General features: G+C 35.9%; 1 protein-coding gene across 1 annotated transcript in view; it reads left to right on the top strand.

Moving 5' to 3' along the window:
- Positions 1–18,143, top strand: part of SAMTOR (S-adenosylmethionine sensor upstream of mTORC1) — a 33,650-nt gene extending 15,507 nt beyond the window's left edge. The window contains exons 3-5 of the mRNA XM_014871189.2: positions 6,690–6,863; positions 10,238–10,352; positions 14,885–18,143. Coding sequence (XP_014726675.1) covers positions 6,690–6,863; positions 10,238–10,352; positions 14,885–15,514 — 919 coding nt within the window. The 3' untranslated portion in view covers positions 15,515–18,143. The remainder of the gene's footprint in view (positions 1–6,689; positions 6,864–10,237; positions 10,353–14,884) is intronic.

An 18,143-nucleotide genomic window follows, 5' to 3' on the forward strand; every position in this document is an offset into this window, starting at 1 on the left:
TTTAGAAAATTGAATGTGAGTAGCAAATGGTATTTGCAAATTAGCACTTCTGTTACTCTTTCATTTCTATTACAACACAAAATTAAACAAAACCGATTAAGATGGTGTTTACCCTGAGTAATTGTTGTAACTCTTTAACTTTTGCTGGCATAGATGGGCTGGTGAACCTTTGTATGGACAATGAATGCCAACCTGTTCTGGTTCCAGTTAGAACAGAATAAGCCAGACTAGCAGGTTTGCTTCCTTCTGTTGCTTTTGCCTCACTGTTAAGACTTGTGTTGACTTGACTGTTTTTTTAAAGAGCAAAAAATAAAATCTGTTCTTCTAATTATCATGACAAAACACTATCTAGACCTAGTCTTTTGACTGTTTAATGAGCAAAGAAATAGAGTTCTGATGAAATTAATGACAGGTAAGTACAGAACTGTTTGGAAATATTTGTAGAGAATAGATGTGAGAAGCTTATCTTAAAAATGTGATTTACTGAGAAGGATTTGTCAAAGTTTGTATCCATAGCTAATCAATACTTTTATTAGCAGCCTGCTAGAGCAGAGTATATTTATTCAATTTGGAAATGAGACCAAAGAGAGAGGAACTGTCACTCTGAGAGCAGAATTAAAATTAATACAGTGATAAATTATACTACATATTATCTACTGTATTAAATATCAGCTGTCCAAATAAAGGCCAGGGAATAATTGATTGTTCAGTCTTTGAGAAAACTAGTTGGATTCTGAAGCAGGCCATAAACTGAAGTGATCATGGGATGCTTTTGCAGTAGAGGCAAATATCATACTTGAGTGTGTTAACGAGATTGTCCACAAGATATGTAAAGTACTACTCTGACTTTATTTAGCATTGCTCTTAGCCAAAATATCACGTTGGCCACTGCATTTAAAAAATAACAAACTGCAGCTCAACTCCAAGAAAGATAAAGAAATTACCAAAACCTTCTTATTTTTTCCACAAAAGCCTCAGTGTTCTTTTCTAGAAACTGGAGCAGTCTAGTCAAAAGAAGAGAAGGCTAAGTAATCTATAAGAGGATCTTTGAGAATAGCAGATCTCTGCTAGAACTGGAAAGCTAACCCTATTTAATTGGAAGATTGAATGAATGTTTGCAAGTCCCTTCAACACCATTTTGCAGGTTTTTTTGATGAATGCAATTAGTCGACCAGTTGACTGCAAGGAGAACGGAACTGAGGAAGGTGGCAGAAACAGCAGGAAGGGAACCATTTAAAATGGGAAAGGACAATGCTCACATTTATATGACAGTCTTAATTTTTTGCTGTTAAACCCATTGTTTGTTGGTGATACCAAATTGTGAGGAGCTGTTAGCTCCCTTGAAGGCAGACAGGCTCTCCAGAGAAACCTCAACAAATTAGAGGGCTGGGTAATCACCAACTGTATGAATTTTAACAAAGACAAGTGCTAGATTCTGCACTTGGGATGGGGCAGCCTTGGATATATGGATGGACTGGGGAATGAGATGCTGGAAAGCAGCACCAGGGAAAGGGACCTGGGGACCCTGGTCGATGGCAAGTTGAATGTGACTGCAGTGCCCAGGCAGCCAGGAGGACCAACCCTGTCCTGGGGTGCATCAGACACAGCATGGCCAGGTGGGCAAGGGAGGGCATTGTCCTGCTCTGCTCAGAGCTGGGGTGGCCTCACCTCGAGTGCTGGGGGCAGTTTTGGGTGTCACAATAAAAGAAAGATGCAAAGCTATAAGAGAGCATCCAAAAGAGGGCAACAAAGATGGTGAATGGCTTTGAGGAGACTGAAGGGAGACCTCATTGCAGTTACAGCTTCCTTGTTAGGGGAAGAGGAAGGGCAGACACTGATCTCTGTGGTGACCAGTGACAGGGCCCAAGGGAATGGCTGATGTTGTGTCAGGGGAGGTTTAGGTTGGATATTATGAAAAGATTCTCCATCCAGAGGGTGGTTGGGCACTGGACTCCTCCACTTCCTCAGGGAAGTGGTCACAGCACTAAGCCTGACAGGGTTCAAGAAGTGTTTGAACAGCACTTTTCTGCACATAGTGTGACTCTTGGGGCTGTTTTCTGCAGGCCCAGGAGTTGGACTTCAGTGACCCTGATGGATCCCCTCCAACTCAGGATATTCTGTGATTCTATGACTACTTTGTTCTGACAAGAGCATCTTTTGTTTGTAGAACACTAGAGCTAATTAAAGCAGTGATCATATGATAACTGCTGACTATTTTCAAGTTCTTTGAATCCTCTGGCAATAAAAGATATTGCCTTCAGAAAATGGCTTGAGGCGGCCACAGCCCAAGAGAAACATAAGACTACAGATCTAGTTGTGTTTCTCAAAAGGAAAATGTCTCAAACCCCTAAAATTGAGACCAAATATCAAAGGGGGAAAATGTATTATATAAAAGTTTCTCAACTTGAAGTTCAAAAAATATAATTGATAAAAAATTATGATACCTTACATTGAGAAACCTGGTGTTCTCACTTAGGCTGAACACTATTTCTTCAACTTGAAGCTGGGTGCACATGACAATCAATATTGAAATATTTTTAGTCCAAGAGAAACCTGACTGCTCTTCTGAGTATGATTAATGTGTACAAGGGCAATTGAGACTTCACCCTCTCTTCACTCTGGAGGCTGGGAGGTAGATGGGTTAAACTTTTAGAAGCATTTGCAATTATCTTTTTTTCAGGCTAGCAGCTCTGAGAGTAAACACTTATAAACTTGTTCCTCAGTGTGTGGAAGTAGATATGTTTTGCAGTAGAAACCATGATGAGAAGTCCAGACATTCCTTCAACTCTGAAGGGAAGTTCGCTATTTCTCTCTACCCTCACTGAAAGCCATCTTCAGTATTAGGTTTTGGTTAGTTCTAAGGAACATGAGTCAAGCTCACCTATTCCTCATTATATAGCAGAAGGAGAGTCAGTCAATAAAACTGGGTGCTTGAAGTCCTCAGGCACTGATTACACCTCTCAGAAACTTTTTGCCATGATAAAAATTGACCACACCAGCTTTAATTTAGTTGTTCATTATTACTTGAGCAGAAGAATTAATTAACGATTCTGTTACGGTTTTTTAATTTTATATAGTGTTTCTTGGCAATGTCCCCCTCATTTTTTTCATTTTATATTCTATTGAAACTTACGCATTTAGTCTTTCTTTTTTAAAGCAAAGCTTCTCTTTTATTGCGAAAGAGTATTTAAAAAATAATATGTATTCATATTGGCTTTTTCTGAGACTTCCTTTATGTGTCCTACCCAAGTGGCAGACAGAGCACGGGAGTCAACTGGAACAGGTTGTTTGATTTGAAATATAGAAAATAAGTTTCGCTGAGGAAATACAAAGATTTGGGGTTTTTTATTTCTTATTAAAGCTAAGGCATGAACTGCACATTTCACTCAGAAACCTAACCTGTCTCTCATCTAGGAAACTGAAACAGTTTAGACCTGAAATATTTATTTCACAGTTTGTATGAACTGTAGCAAGTGTCAGCTCAGATAGCATTTACATTGCACAGTTTTTCACAAGCAAGTACATTAAGTATAGAGCTAATACTGCGTCATCAGAATGCCTAATTGTCAGTTAAAAATGGAGCTGTATCAGTGTTTTAGAATTATAAAATAGATTCCTTAATTTTCGCTTTGTAGATAATTCAAGTGCTCTGTTCCTTATTTGAGACAGTTGTTAAATGTGGAGTCTTACATAACTACTTACTCAAAACCAGAGTGATCAATGATGGCTTTTAATGGCTGTGAAGTTAAACATCTGGCTACATCAGCAAGTAGTTACCATGGCGTAAACTACAGAGTTTACAGAGCATTATCTCTGTTAACTACCAGTGCAGTGAGTGCCCATGTGCTCACTGTTACCCCACAGAAGGTGTGGGGGTCCCTTCTGCAGGGAGAGTACAAAGACAACTCTTCTGAGAGCTCAGGAACCAAAACGGCAACATGTAGTAATCATGCCAAAATGACTGTGATGTCAGAAAACCATAAAGGGAAGATAACCCTCAGGGGCTATGAAGTGTAGTGTGATTTGAGGCTTTTTTTATTTGGATTAGGTGGATTTGGCTAGGAGTTTTTGGTACCCTGTGCTATTGCACCAGTATGCAGAGCTTGGGATCTGAATGTGAAGAATTTTATCAATTCTTGGGCCTTCCTGTGACACTGGCCAGTTGTCCACCAGGGGAAAGGCAGAAGTACAGAATGCTTCTCTTTGTGGTTGATTTTGGTAGTGTCTTATGTGCAAATGAGGAAGGTCTGTTATGAAGAATGTAGAATTATGAGAACTCAGTTGACATGGTAGTGGTTGAGGAATGGAAAAAACACTCATTTGCATCAGTACCAAGAATGAGAAAGAAATGGCTTTGTGACAGGAGGAATTCGCATTTTACAAGTAGGTGGTTCTCCTGTGTTCGTTAAGTGTTACACTGTGTAGCATAACAGCTTCTAGGGAATTAAAAGGCTGATAACATGAATAGCTAAGGTATAAAAGAACACATTCTTCCAAGGTTGAGAATTCTCTCATGTCTTACATGCCAGTGCAACACTACTTAAACTGCCGTTGATTCTGGATATTTTAAGTGATGTAGTGAGGAAAAAAGACTTAAAGTAAAAATAAAGAGACTGCAAGGTGCTGACAAAGTGGTGCGGTAGCTGATAGATAGACAAAAAAGATTTTTATTTCCAAGTTTCACTTCTTTGACTAATTGATACACAGAACGAAATAGTTCTAAATTGATCACATTCTTATAAATAAATAATAAAATGTGTAAAATACATTTTAGTTAGCATGTCAGCAGTAATGCAAGTGTTTTTTTCTGGGGTTTCTCATTTGTTTATTGAGTTTTTTTAAATCTCTTTCCTGCTAATTAAAGTGACTGGCTTCTTATATTTAGTTAATTTTAGAATTATTGTCTTTCCATACATGCAGTCTCTAATGGTTGGAGATGCTATAATTTTGCAGTCTGTATTTCTGGTAGTGTTGCAGCCTAGACTGGAGGATCTGTCTTTTGAGGAAAGGCTGAGGGAGTTGGGCCTGTTCAATCTCAAAAGAGCCAATTGAGAGGAGACCTCATCAATGTCTATCAGTATGTGAAGGGTGGGCATCAAGAGGATGCATGCAGGCTCTGCTTGGTTCATGCCAGCCAGTGGGACAAAAGGCAACAGGCAGAAACTGATGCACAGGAAGTTCTACCTGAAAATGAGGAAGAATTACTTTACTGTGCAGGTGACTGAGGACTGGAACAGAACCCTTTGGATGCAATCCTGTGCCATGTGCTCTGGGATGACCCTACTTGAGTAGGGAGCTTGGATCAGATGACCCTCTGGGGTCCCTTCTAACCTGACCCATTCTGTGATTATGCATTTCTGATTCAAGGTGCTTCTTTCCTACCTATCTTGGAGTAAAGTTATTTCTGTCTGTTCCTGCTTGTGTATGTTTCCACCTAAGAAACTCAATGCCACTCCAATGACATTTTTTTCGTTGTCCTTCACATCTTATATGATGAAGAGACTGGGTATATTTGATGCCTAAAATATCACCAAATCTTAGAAAAGCCCTGTGTATTCCAAGTTTTTGTCACTATTTGTGTTTTAAATGCACCATTATACCAGCATGCCCATCCTTAAATCTGTCACGTGAAGTGTCATTATCTTGTTCCTGCTTTGTATAAGATATTATTAAACTACACTTGAATTTATGTTTCGTGGAATGTTTCATTCAAACCTCTGCAGTTTTGTTAGAGGAAAATGGAGTGAATTACTGGAAAGCATAATAAAAGAGTTGTTCAGAAAACATTGTTCAAACAAGTATTATTTGTTAAAATTTCCGTGCAAATACTTGGATGGCAAATTTTAAAAAACCTGAATTGTGCAGGGTTAGTCCAGCTTTTTAATTTCACAGCAGCAACTTTTTTCCTATTCTAGTAATATTTTGTGGATTAAATTCAGTTATTCTCAAACATGGTGCTTTCTTCTTCTTGACTAATGCTGACTACTGGTTGAATAATGCAAGTGCTGTTTAACTACTATTGTAACGTTAATTTCTTTAAACTGGCTAATATTTCTATTCAAGTATGATTAGCTTATTTTGTTCTAGTTCCTGTAAGAAAAGCTAGTAAATATGGGGAAAAACTGAAAGCTAAAATAAGTCTTCCACAATAATACAACTACTGTCTGCTACTTAAAACAAAAAATGCCTGGCAAACTGAGTTAAAATTCAAAACTGCTGGATGTAAATGTGCACATTACTCTGGATTAGGTTTCTTTTCCCACAGTTTATGTGCCAGTAAGACACACATTTCCAAACCCTGTGTTGACAGGGAGCTGGTTGATAACTCTTAGCACTATAATGGAGAACTGAGCTGAAGTTTGCCTTCTGGTAATGCTCTGACAAGACTTTTGCTGTCTTACTCTAAAAGTCTATCCAATAAAAATATTTTGAATCTGTTTACTCAGCTGTGACTTACAGCATAATTTGGGGGGGGCGGAAAAACCCCAACAAACCACCACTCAATTTTGTGTTGTTGGGTGTATCACATCTTTTTTAAAGCTGATTTACCAAAGTTGAAATAAAACCCAGATTTGTTTAAGAGCTGACAGCACTTGTATCTCTTAACTCTCTGGTACGTATCTTAGCTATAGTAGTGACTAACAAGAGCATTCAGTTTTCTTGGGGAATTTTTCTTTTTGTCTTTTCAGTGTATGCCGAGAATATTTTCAGAATGGTGGAAAAAGAAAAGCACTTGAGAAAGATGAAAAAAGAGCACTTCTTGCTTCTAAGACCACTCCAGCTTTAAATGTTCCTCAGACTCCCAAGATTGAAGATCCTTTGCCAAACTTTGGCTTGACAAATCATGAAGTTATGACAGAAGAGTAAGTTCTACCTGTTTTGACTTTTTCTCCACTTTTTTGAGTGTTAAAATCTACCCTGAAATTTTTTACCCATAACATGTTAGATCAGTCTGACATATTTTTAATATTTAAGAAAGGGAATTTTCATGTGAATATAGAAATTTCAAGAGCTGTTTATATTATAGTATATTTTGGTGAATGCCATAAAAAAATTGCTTGAGAATGACAACTTAGTCATCTTCGTTTTAGTGCTAGAGCAATTTCACTTTAGTATGTCATTGGTGTGCAATGCAATTTATATTAAACCTTGAGGTGAAATAAGGAAGATGTTAATTAAGTTAGAATCTAATGGCTGTTCAGCACTGTTGAAAAGTCAATTGCTTATGTAAGTACTAAGTGCCAAATGTAAATATCAGAGTACTTAAAACTTTCTCTTCATAAATAATTGCAGAGAAACTCTTGATTCCAATTACACACTTCAAAAGCAATTTGGAATTACAACCCTTAACTTTTAATGTGCTAGTTTTCTGATGACTGGCTCTGCAGAACATGTAGTATCCTTGAGGTATTTTCCAAACAACAGTTTTAATTTTGTTTATGACCTTCACTCAAGCAAGAATTTTATTTTTGGCATCCAAGACTAACTTTATTATTTCTGAAGTCCTGCCTTCCATTTTTTTTTTCCTGAATAACATCAGCCGTGTTTGGGACTCTTCCATGTGTGATGGAAAAATACTCATATTTTGAAAGTACAGTGAAATAATGAATGCATAACCCTGGAATCTATAAAAGTTATTATTTGTTTCATATTCTCTATAGATTAGTTCTTAGAACTTCCTGTAATTGTGTTTTTTGTTGTGTAAGAAGATTTTTTTTGCCTTCATTGTAGCATGTCTGCTCTGATCAGCACTTACTTGAAACTAGGTGTAGTATCAGTTAGGGAAAGAATGACATGTTACTAATGTTGTTAGTAGGTGTGTCTGTCCTTAGGAGCTAATGTCTTTTGTCTCTCATGTTTGTTTAAATCAATAGGTTTGATGATCATATACACTTTAAAGCTGCCTACTAGTGGGAGGCATTGTCAGGATAAAGCACTGGTTCTTGCTTTGCATCTCTTTGCTCTCTCTTTGATCTCTGTCTTCATACTTTCTCCAGTTAATAGTGACTGTTGCAGAGCTAACTGCACCTGCCTTCTTGCTACCAGTTGTTTGTTGCCTTCCCTTTTGTTCTAATGCGTACAGAAAGGAGTTAATAGAGAATTTTAATATTTTTTTTTAAAGTATTTGTTAATGTAGTGAGTGCTGATGATTTTTATTTCCATTCTCAAAACTTTAAAAATATACACACCCCTTAAGACATACTGGCAAAGGCTAGTTTTATTATATTTACATGAGTAAGCTACAAATGACAGTAAGTTCTTAGTAGCCATACAGACCTTGGACAACAAGGCATAACTGGTCTAAGTTACTGCCCAGAGAAATCAAAATTCATTTTTTTTCTTGACACCTTACAGAAGAAATTACAGAGTTTATCAGAAAGAAAATGGATTGTGTATTACACAAAGCAGAGATCTCTCCTGAAATGCTTTATCATGTCTACACTGACCTAGTAGTGAAGTCTCAAACTTGGTACAAGGGATATGGGGGAACCTACACACAGTGTTTGAAGACTGTCACTCCATTCTGCTCATGTAACACTACGAGTAAGAGTTGTGGGTTTTTCTACTGGTGTGACTAAACCTGTGATTCTTTGTTTTACTCTGGTAGGTGTAAAGACATTAATTCTGTTCGTCTCATACATAATCTTCTCTCAAGTAATATATAAATACATACAAATAAGGTAGCTTTGGTAAATAGGCAGACAGAATACATCATAGTGATTTTTTCACTGTATCATAGGTGAAGCAGCTGTCCTGGAAATCAGAGGCTTCTGGGATTTGCTGCTTAATTTTAATCTGTACAAGTATTTCATTGAGCACTTTAAAGGGAACATGTTTAGATCTCTAGAGGCTCCCTTTTTTTAATGGAAAGTTTTCTCTGCACTGTAGCATCCTTTTTCCTTTTGTTATGCTTCCTGTAGTCCCGTGTGTCCATTGATTTGTTGTTACCATATTTGACTCTCACATAAAATGCAAACATACTTATAGGCATACATTTTTGTGTTTGAATGAGGAAGGATCTGCCATTACTGCCTCCATTTGCTAGACAAGGTCTAGCAATGCTGGTCTGAGAAACCTCAGACTACCCTTATGTGAGAAAAGACACTACTTGACTTCAGTCCACGTTTGTGATTTATGGCTACTAGGATTTGCCTGCACAGTATCCAAATTCCTGTTTCAAGTCTGGAAAAATTGTTGCTTTTATCTTCATTCTGAAATCTCTGATTGACTTACAGGGTAGCTTAGTTATGTTTGCAGTTTTAACTTAAAGGTAATTGTTGCACTGTTTGCCTTGGTCATGGTGGTATTTCCAGAGAAGTGTGCCCTCGGTATCTTCTCTTCCATGTAGAAGCAAAATGCTTAAACTTGCCATTATTGTTTTGCCAAATGTAACAAGACATTTTCTCTTGCTTTTCCAATGTCCTCTCTCTGGTAGGTTACTGGGAGTCTAGAAGGAGCCCAGAGATTCCTGATCTCTTACTGCTGCTTAGAGGCTTTTTTTTTCTTCCTGCTTCGTTATGAGTGCAGCCATGGCTTGGTTTTACTCCATTGGCCCTGCATCTCTGTTCCTGAAAGTTTTTTGCAATTATCTGTCTCTCCAGGGCTGAGCCTTTCCCAGAAACATGACAAGTTATATTTTGGAGAGGCCAGTTGGTTTTGGCTACAGAAACTTGAAGCAAAAAACATTTTCTTTCTGGAAGATTATTAGCATTCTCATCTCTGTGAAGTCCCTGTGAAAGCTGTGACTTTGCCTCTGTTAATGGATTTTGGATATTCTAAGATGTTACAAATCAGTATGGATTTTTTTTTTTAGATTGCAGCCCTGTAAATGATGCAATTTATATAGTTGTTCTCTGTTTCCCTTTTCAACTCATGAAATTTTAACTCTGGTCTCTAGTGGGACTTTTAAAATATTACAAAAAGTTAAGTGAAAAACACAAAACAATATGAGAAAGCCTGTCTAGTGGACATACAATTTGCCATTTTATTTAACTACAACAAGTACACAAGTTAGTATTACAGCTGCTCTGAACAAAATACTTCTGCTTGAGGACCATCTGCTTTTAGTGATGGAGCTTGGTTCTTTTGGTATCTCAATTGAAGTAAGGCATTCACTTCTATTAGTCACTACTGTGGTGCTCTGTGAGAATCTTTTGCTTTAGTTACCTGAAATTGTGACTTGGAATACAGCTTTTAAAGTTACATTTGATAAAACTTAATTCTTGCTGCTTCTTAGGTTCCTTCACTCCTTGGGAAAGATCAGATTACTTGATGTTGGTAGCTGCTTTAATCCATTTCTGAAGTTTGAAGAATTTCTGACAGTTGGCATAGACATTGTTCCAGCTGTTGAGGTATGTAATGTTTGCTGTATTTGATATAAACTTGATCCTCAGATTTATGGAATACCCCAAAATTACTGTAAAAAAAGTATGTTTAATACTTAAATGCTTTCTAAGTATCTGTTTTAATAGGAACTAAACACTGCATCCTTTCCCATGAACAGGCTCTAAAGTCCTAGTTGTGTTTTCTTTTAAAAATATGTTTTTTCCCAGAGCCATACCTTTATAATAGTGTTTTTAATCTTGTAATTGGAAAATTATAGTAGCCATCTTTTAACGGTATTTCAGATGAGTCCTTGCATCTTAAAAGGTATAAATAATGATTAAGTAGGCTTATGCTTAAGCAAGAACCTCTCAGAAGCTGCATTCACTGACAGAAGGAAACAATCAGTGACTGTATTTGGTGAGGTTTTTGTGGGGAGGTTTAGTAATCAGAGGGCACTATAAGGGAGCATTTCTATTTATTGCTTGAAATATTTTTGAGCTTCCAAAGTTCAAAGGACAAATTTATCCACATATTTGGGGTAAATTGCTTCATTTTCTCTAGGCAGTAAAGTTCTCAAATGCCTTAATTCTGCTGTAATCATATAATCTTTGACTTTTTCTCTAGACCCAACTTCTGTCAGCAGTAATTGCATTTATCAACCATGCAAAAGAATAAAGTGGAATAATTTTTTTTTTAAAGACACAGAAATACATTTCTGACAGAAAACAGAAAAGCCTTTGACTATGCACCTTGACTACTTACAGTTAAAAATCAGTTTCTGTTAAAATCTGTGGCCTAAGGTAGCCCTGTTTAGAAGCGGAGAGGTGGAAAGAAGTGTACAGGTGAAGTAATGCAGTTAACTGGAAAGTAATGTTCTCTTACTTGCTGCAATGTGATTTACATGCTAAATGCCTGGTAGTTTGTTCTTGTTACCATGTTTAGTTCATTAACACCTCCTTTGTATTTTTGAATACATGCTGAGAGATACTGAAGGATATTCTTTAAAAATTTGAGTCTGATAAATTGCTTTCAAAAGCAATTTAATGTTTGTTCCATCTAAAACACAAACTTTTAGTAGATTTTGTCTTGCCTAATTTGAAACACAGACATCATGATTGCTTTCCACCATTTTGGAGGCAGTAGGACTGTGTAGGGCTGTTGAGCATGACACAGGAGGTAAAAAAGATACATGCTATTGAAATGGCAGCCTGTGGCATTTAAAATGTCAAATGAATTTCTAGCTATGATATATAGATCCTCAGTGTCTTCATCTCAGGTTCTAAGTTCTAATTACAGTCAGTGAATATCAATTAAAAACAGTTAAACCTAAATATCTGCTGCTCGATGGTGAGGTGAATTGGGTTCTATATTGACTAATTCTCCAGTGACTATAATGGCAGCCTAGGTACCTAACATGACATGAGTTGAACCTAAACATTAATTTTTGAGTATGCCTAGTTAATATTTTTCTATCTTCTAATCTGTTGTTCTGCTTTCCTAAGAAAGTTACATTTGTTCTCATGAAAATTAATTTAAATATACAGTGACCAAAACCTATATTGGGAAAAGTCCTGAAAAAGAAACTTCTGTGGATTTAATAGAGGAACAAATGCAATTTCTATCTAATAACCAGTTCTTTAGATTATCTCCCAGCAGAAGGGAACAATCAGATATTTAATTTCTGGTCGTCTGACATGGTTAGTACCATAGCTTCATGGTAGGAGCTTTCCAGAGTGCTAATGTACATGTGGTTATACACATGCTTTCTCTAGGCCTGTCTCAGGATCACAAATATCTTTGATACTCTTGGATCCTTTGGCTTGTTCAGGGCACCTTGAAGCCTGGCTAGCAAGTGTTCTTGGAGGGACAGGGAGTACAGTACAGTCTGAGCAGTCAAACGCATCTGCTAGAATGAGCTTAGTCCTACCTGCAAAACAGAATTAGTGAGCTGTGATGTACTGACGATGACTCTACTTTGAGCTGCATCAGCACCATAACCTTCTGAATAAATTTATCTTTAGTCCAGCAGTCATCTGGGCTGATTTAAGGTTTTCAGAACAACAGCCAGAGCTTTATTATGGTAGTTAATGTCATCTCCTGACTTGAAAAATTTATCTTGGTAAGTTGTGGTAAAAGCTGAAAATAAAATAAGCTGGTAAAATTTTCTGATTAGCAGATTTCTTAGGTAAGATACTAAAGTACCTTTCAAAACAAATTGAAGCACAGAGGCTTCTTGCAAAGCCAGTTTCTTAATGTTGATTAGAGGGTTAAATAGTTCTTTCTTTAATAAAAAAAAGATTATCCACTTTCATATAGACATGCTTTGGATATAGACTAAGTAGTTAAGTAATACTTCAATTTATTTGGAGGAATAAGAAGGATGTAATTGTGGAAATACAAGGAAAGGAATAGAAATATTAGTTATGTAACTGAAGGATAAATGTCTTCAAATTTTTTAGAATCTCTATTTCACATATAAAGAATGCAAACTGGGGAATATAGAAATACATTTCCATTGAAGGATTTTGGGTGAGAGGGAAACTGCTTACAAGAAAAGATTAATATTTTCTTTAGTTAGGCAGGATGCACTCACTTCCAGTGTCCTGGTGTAAAGTATGCTGAGGGAAACCTGCATTACTAGAAGCTAGAGGAATGGAAGCTGAGACTGGAGTGTGTAGCAGATGTTGTATTGGAGTAAATGTAGTCTGAGACCAAAAGTAAAAAGAGGCTGGAAAGGTACTGAAGTTAAAAATTAGAATATATATCTTGATACTTGGGAGTCCCTTCCAACTCAGAATATTCTGTGAAATATCTGTGCAAATTATTCTCATAAGTAGGATTGTGTTCTTAAATGTCAGTGGATGCACTGAGATATAACTACTGTTTCAGTTCTCTGAGGACTTAAACATTAGTTCTAGACTTATATATCAAAAGTTAAGTAGCAAATTCCAGTTTAGTAGCATTTTCTGTCCTAAAGCTGATTACAGATTCCACTTGAAACATACCTTAGTTCTGAAATTGTCTTTAACATTATTTCTACATTACTAATCTGTTCTTCTTCACTACTCAGAAACACTTGCAGTCTAAATTGGTTTTTTCAACTTTATTTGTGTGACCACTAACTTTTTAACTCTTGAAGTTTTGAAGTTCTAAGTAAAGTTAGCACGTCACCCTGAACACAAAGTGCTTCTTTCTTTTAAAACTTACTAGAGGATATAATGAAATTGCTACTGTAATTTCCTGTTCTCAGTATTACAGTGAAACAGAATATAGCCCTACAGGTATAATAGTTGCAATTAATATTTCTTGGTTATAGTCACATAATGAAAATCTTTTTCTGGGTCTTTGCATATTGAAGGCCAAGATTAAAGCTAACGAAAAATAAATCTGCTTTTTTTGAACATTGATTACTTTCTGTAATTTTCTGCTACTCTTGGAAGAGAATGTGATTTTTATATGAACAGAAATAGCATATTTTTCTACTTGAAAACAGTTGTGGATATTAGTTCTTTTATGAACACCCTTGCAAAAGTGTTCTAGTAATCTGTTTTGAATATTGCTTCATAAAACACACTTTTTGTACTATTTTTCTACTATTGCTGTTTTCATGGTATAAAAATGCAACATTTAATTCCACATTTCAGATGTGTTCTACAGAATGTTTTGTGTCTGATTTCATGTTTGCTTACCTGTTTAGTATCTGTCTTTCACTGCACATTCTCTAGGCATTAAGAATAATTTTTGGTGCTATCAGATCGCAATATTATATCTTACTACCTTTTTTTATGAAAAGTCAATCCAGGGTCTTGATGAAGTGTCAAAACTTAAATTCACTAAAGTGCATGCATTTACTTTTTGAATGTTTTGTGATTAAGTATGTTAAGATTTTATTATTATGTATGTTGCATTGTGGTGTAATTTCTAGTCTTTGACAGCATGAGTGCACAAATGATGAACAGATGATTTGTAGTCCTTTGCTTACTTTGATAACTGCCCAAATATGTGCCACTACACTTTGCATCTACAGCAAAGCTAAAACATGGATTTACATCACTGCTGAAAATCAGTATTGTAACTTCAGAATCTATATTGCCTTGTTATTCCCTGTGTCTTTATCAGTAAAATAATGATGGTGTTTTTCCAAGTGATCAAACTGCCGTGTTTTTTGGTTTATTTTTAAATAAATGGTAGAAATTCTGAGGTATTGAATTTAGTTTCCCATTACTTAAGGTTTATAAAAGCCTGTAAAAGGCTTTCAGCACCTGCAATGTTCTGAGTTCTTAAATAATTCATGAGATAGTTGATTCAATACTTTTTTCCTTTGGGGATAAGTATTTTTTAAATTAACTGTTCTCAGCTATCAAATCTCTAGTAAAACACTGCACATCTAAAATTTTGCATATATGTTAAATTTTTCTTTTAGATTGATTTAGTAGCAAGAGGAATGTTCAGCAGGCTTGACATTTGTTTAAGAGAATCATTTTTCTGCAGATTTTGGTTGTATTTGCTCTTTAAACTAACCTTGATGTTTGGTTTTCTGTTTTTGTCACTCCACCAGAGCGTGTACAAATGTGACTTCCTCAATCTTCAAATTCAGCAACCTCTTCAACTGGCACAAGATGCTATAGATGCCTTTCTTAAGCAACTGAAAAATCCTATTGATTCTCTACCTGGAGAACTGTTCCATGTTGTCGTTTTCTCGCTCCTTCTTTCTTACTTTCCATCACCCTATCAACGATGGATATGCTGCAAGAAGGCACATGAACTTCTCGTATTAAATGGCTTATTGCTTGTAATAACTCCTGACTCATCTCATCAGAATCGCCGGGCTATGATGATGAAAAGCTGGAAAATTGCCATAGAGTCCTTGGGTTTTAAACGCTTCAAGTATTCCAAGTTTTCTCACATGCACCTGATGGCATTTAGGAAAACTTCCCTGCAAACAACAAGTGACTTAGTTAGCAGGAACTACCCAGGAATGTTGTATATCCCACAGGATTTCAACAGTATAGAGGATGAGGAGTATTCCAACGCTGCCTGCTATGTTCGCTCAGACACAGAAGATGAACAGCTAGCTTACGGTTTTATGGAGCTACCTGATGCTCCCTATGACTCAGACTCTGGAGAAAGCCAGTCTAGTTCTATTCCTTTCTATGAGCTAGAAGATCCTATATTGCTTCTAAGTTAATGTAGTCGTTGAGATGCCCTTTCAGTGAAACCTCTTGCTTAACTAATTTTGCTATACTAACATGGGCTCAACACAGAAAAATGGTTTGCATAAAGAAAATGCAAAGGTTTACAGAGTTTGCTATTTTTTTCTACTTTCGAATTTTAAAATTTATTCTTGTATGAAAGTGAAAAAATACAAGTTTTATGCAAATGACTCATGTCATAGCATAAATTGCTGTTACTTTCTTTAGATTTGTATCGCTATTTTTTTTCCAGAAAGGTACCATTCTTTTCTTTAGTGCTGTGAAGTGTGAATTCTATTTAATTTGTTAAATGTTGTTTCAGTATTTTGACTCAATGTGGTTGAGCTTAAGGCACTGGAGTTGACGGGCTTCTGGGAAGTATATGTAGGAAGAAATAATTTGCACTTTAATTAAATGTGCAGATAGGTTAAGACACTTGGTTACAAATGTCCCTTCTTAATTATGGAACAAAACTTTTTTCTTCCAAAATTTGTTTCACTCTGGTTAAGCCTGGGCTGGAGAAACTATAATGCTTGCACATTTGATTTTATGTTTATTGCAGCCCTCTTGATGTAACACCAAAACACTGGAATATATTCATCCATAGTTGTACATACTGTGTAATTTCATTGCATAACCAGCAATTTCTGAAGAGGCTTTTCCCCCAGAGGAGTATGGTACGTTTAGACAATTATGTTTCACTTCAAAGCTGGAATATGTTTTGCAGTTTTATGAGTATACAAGCACTAACATATATCAGTATTTCCCCAACTATGGTATTCTGTATTCTCTTCCAACTGTATTTTTTGGGGGACAGGGTGGGTTTTGTCATGTTTTAAAGTAAATTATTTATGCATTTTAAAAAGAAACAACTTTTTCTTGAATCGTCCTTATTTGTAGAAGTTCTAAGTTAGACAGTGACTACAAACTGATTTTGTAAGAAGGAACATAACTGCACAAGTTTTTCAAGGATACACATATTTGCATAAAGCCATGTAATTCAGACCACACAAGTGAAGTTAACTCATACTTTTTGTTTGCTTATTAGGACCCAAAAATTTTCTGTTCAGTTAAATAAAAACTCCATAGCTGACTGAAAACGGGTCAGCACTGTAAGGAGATTAAATATCTACTAAGTTTTTTAACTTGTGCAGTGAATCTTAGAGTTTTTGCAGGAAAAATCAATTCTGTTCAGTGGTTTATAAAAGAGGATTCATTATTAGTTTAGCTTAGATTTTCTTCCATTTAAAAATTATGGCCAAAATTTTCAGATTTGGCTATTAGGCTCTTAAATCTATATATAAGTGCCTAGTAGTAAATGATTTGAACTAGGTGCCAGATAATGATTTATTTCTGACTTCTGAAAATTGGTAAAAAAATTCTAATACAGTTTCACAGGTGATTGTGCTGAAATGTCTTACACCATATTAAATCGCCACACTGTATTTAAAGTATGAAAGTTGCTAGATAAATTGAAGTTGTAGTGTGGATTTTACAGTGGTTGCTACAAAAATGAAACTTACTCCTTCCACTGAAGTTTTGCACTGAATGTGTCACGGTTTGACCTACCTGTTTTTCTTTTATAGTATTTCCTACATAGAGTAATTGCATTGGTTACATCACATTGAGCTTACACTCAAATGTGATCTGGACTGTGGTGCTGTATTCTTTACCATAAGCTTTTTTTGTGTCTCTTCTTGAACTTAAAGCATTCCCAAATACCTAATTCAAATTTGTTATTCAATCTGAATGATAGGGTTATGCAAACCAAACAATTATATTCTGATGTGTGAAAAGAAAAAAAGAATTAAGGTTAGAAATGCAAGAGTCATGGTTCACTTGCTAATTTTTGTTACAGAGAATACTTCTCTAACGAAATACACAATGGCTTCAAAATTGGCTTTAAGTCAGTATTGTCACTGAAAGCCTTTCTTCCCAATTAAGCACTGCTTCCAGCAGTGCTCATGTTAAAATATTGCTGCTGTAAAATCAGCTGTTTATAGGAGGCTAATATGTGCATCTTCAAAGTACACCTGATACTCGATTTAAAAACTAGTACACCATCACACATGTGTTGGCATTGATTAAATTGGTTTGTATTAATGCACAGAGAAATGCAATTCAGATCAAGATTTATCCCCCAAAATAGCTTAAATATTAAGATTTAACGTTTAATCCTTTTTGGGAGGTTGGTAACAACTGTGGTTTGGGGATCTGAGATTCATAACAGCTAGGTTTTCTTGCTGATCATTCTAAATACCCGAAGTGGGTTTATTGGTTATTTTGTGGGGTTTTTTTTCTTTTTTGGTTTGGTTTGTATTGTTTTTTTCACAAGGGACAGTAGCTTGTGATGGTGGAGAAAAGTGTGATTTACATAAATACTTAGATCTCCTTTAATAATAAAGTGGTGATATCAGGAGTTGTTGTATATTTGGCTTTGGTGCAAGAATATTTTTTCTAGGTAATGAAATATTTGAAAATTCTGACTGTGCAAGACATCTTTCATTCTTAAGGTGCTGGAGAAGAAAAGGAAGAAAACATGTACTGGCATCTCTGTTGTCTTTTATGTCACTACTTTTTGTGAACAAAGCACATTTATTAAAAAAAAATCTGAAAAACCGAAAA

Source organism: Sturnus vulgaris, chromosome 5 (genome assembly GCF_052056855.1).
Source record: "Sturnus vulgaris isolate bStuVul1 chromosome 5, bStuVul1.hap1, whole genome shotgun sequence".
NCBI lineage: Eukaryota > Metazoa > Chordata > Aves > Passeriformes > Sturnidae > Sturnus > Sturnus vulgaris.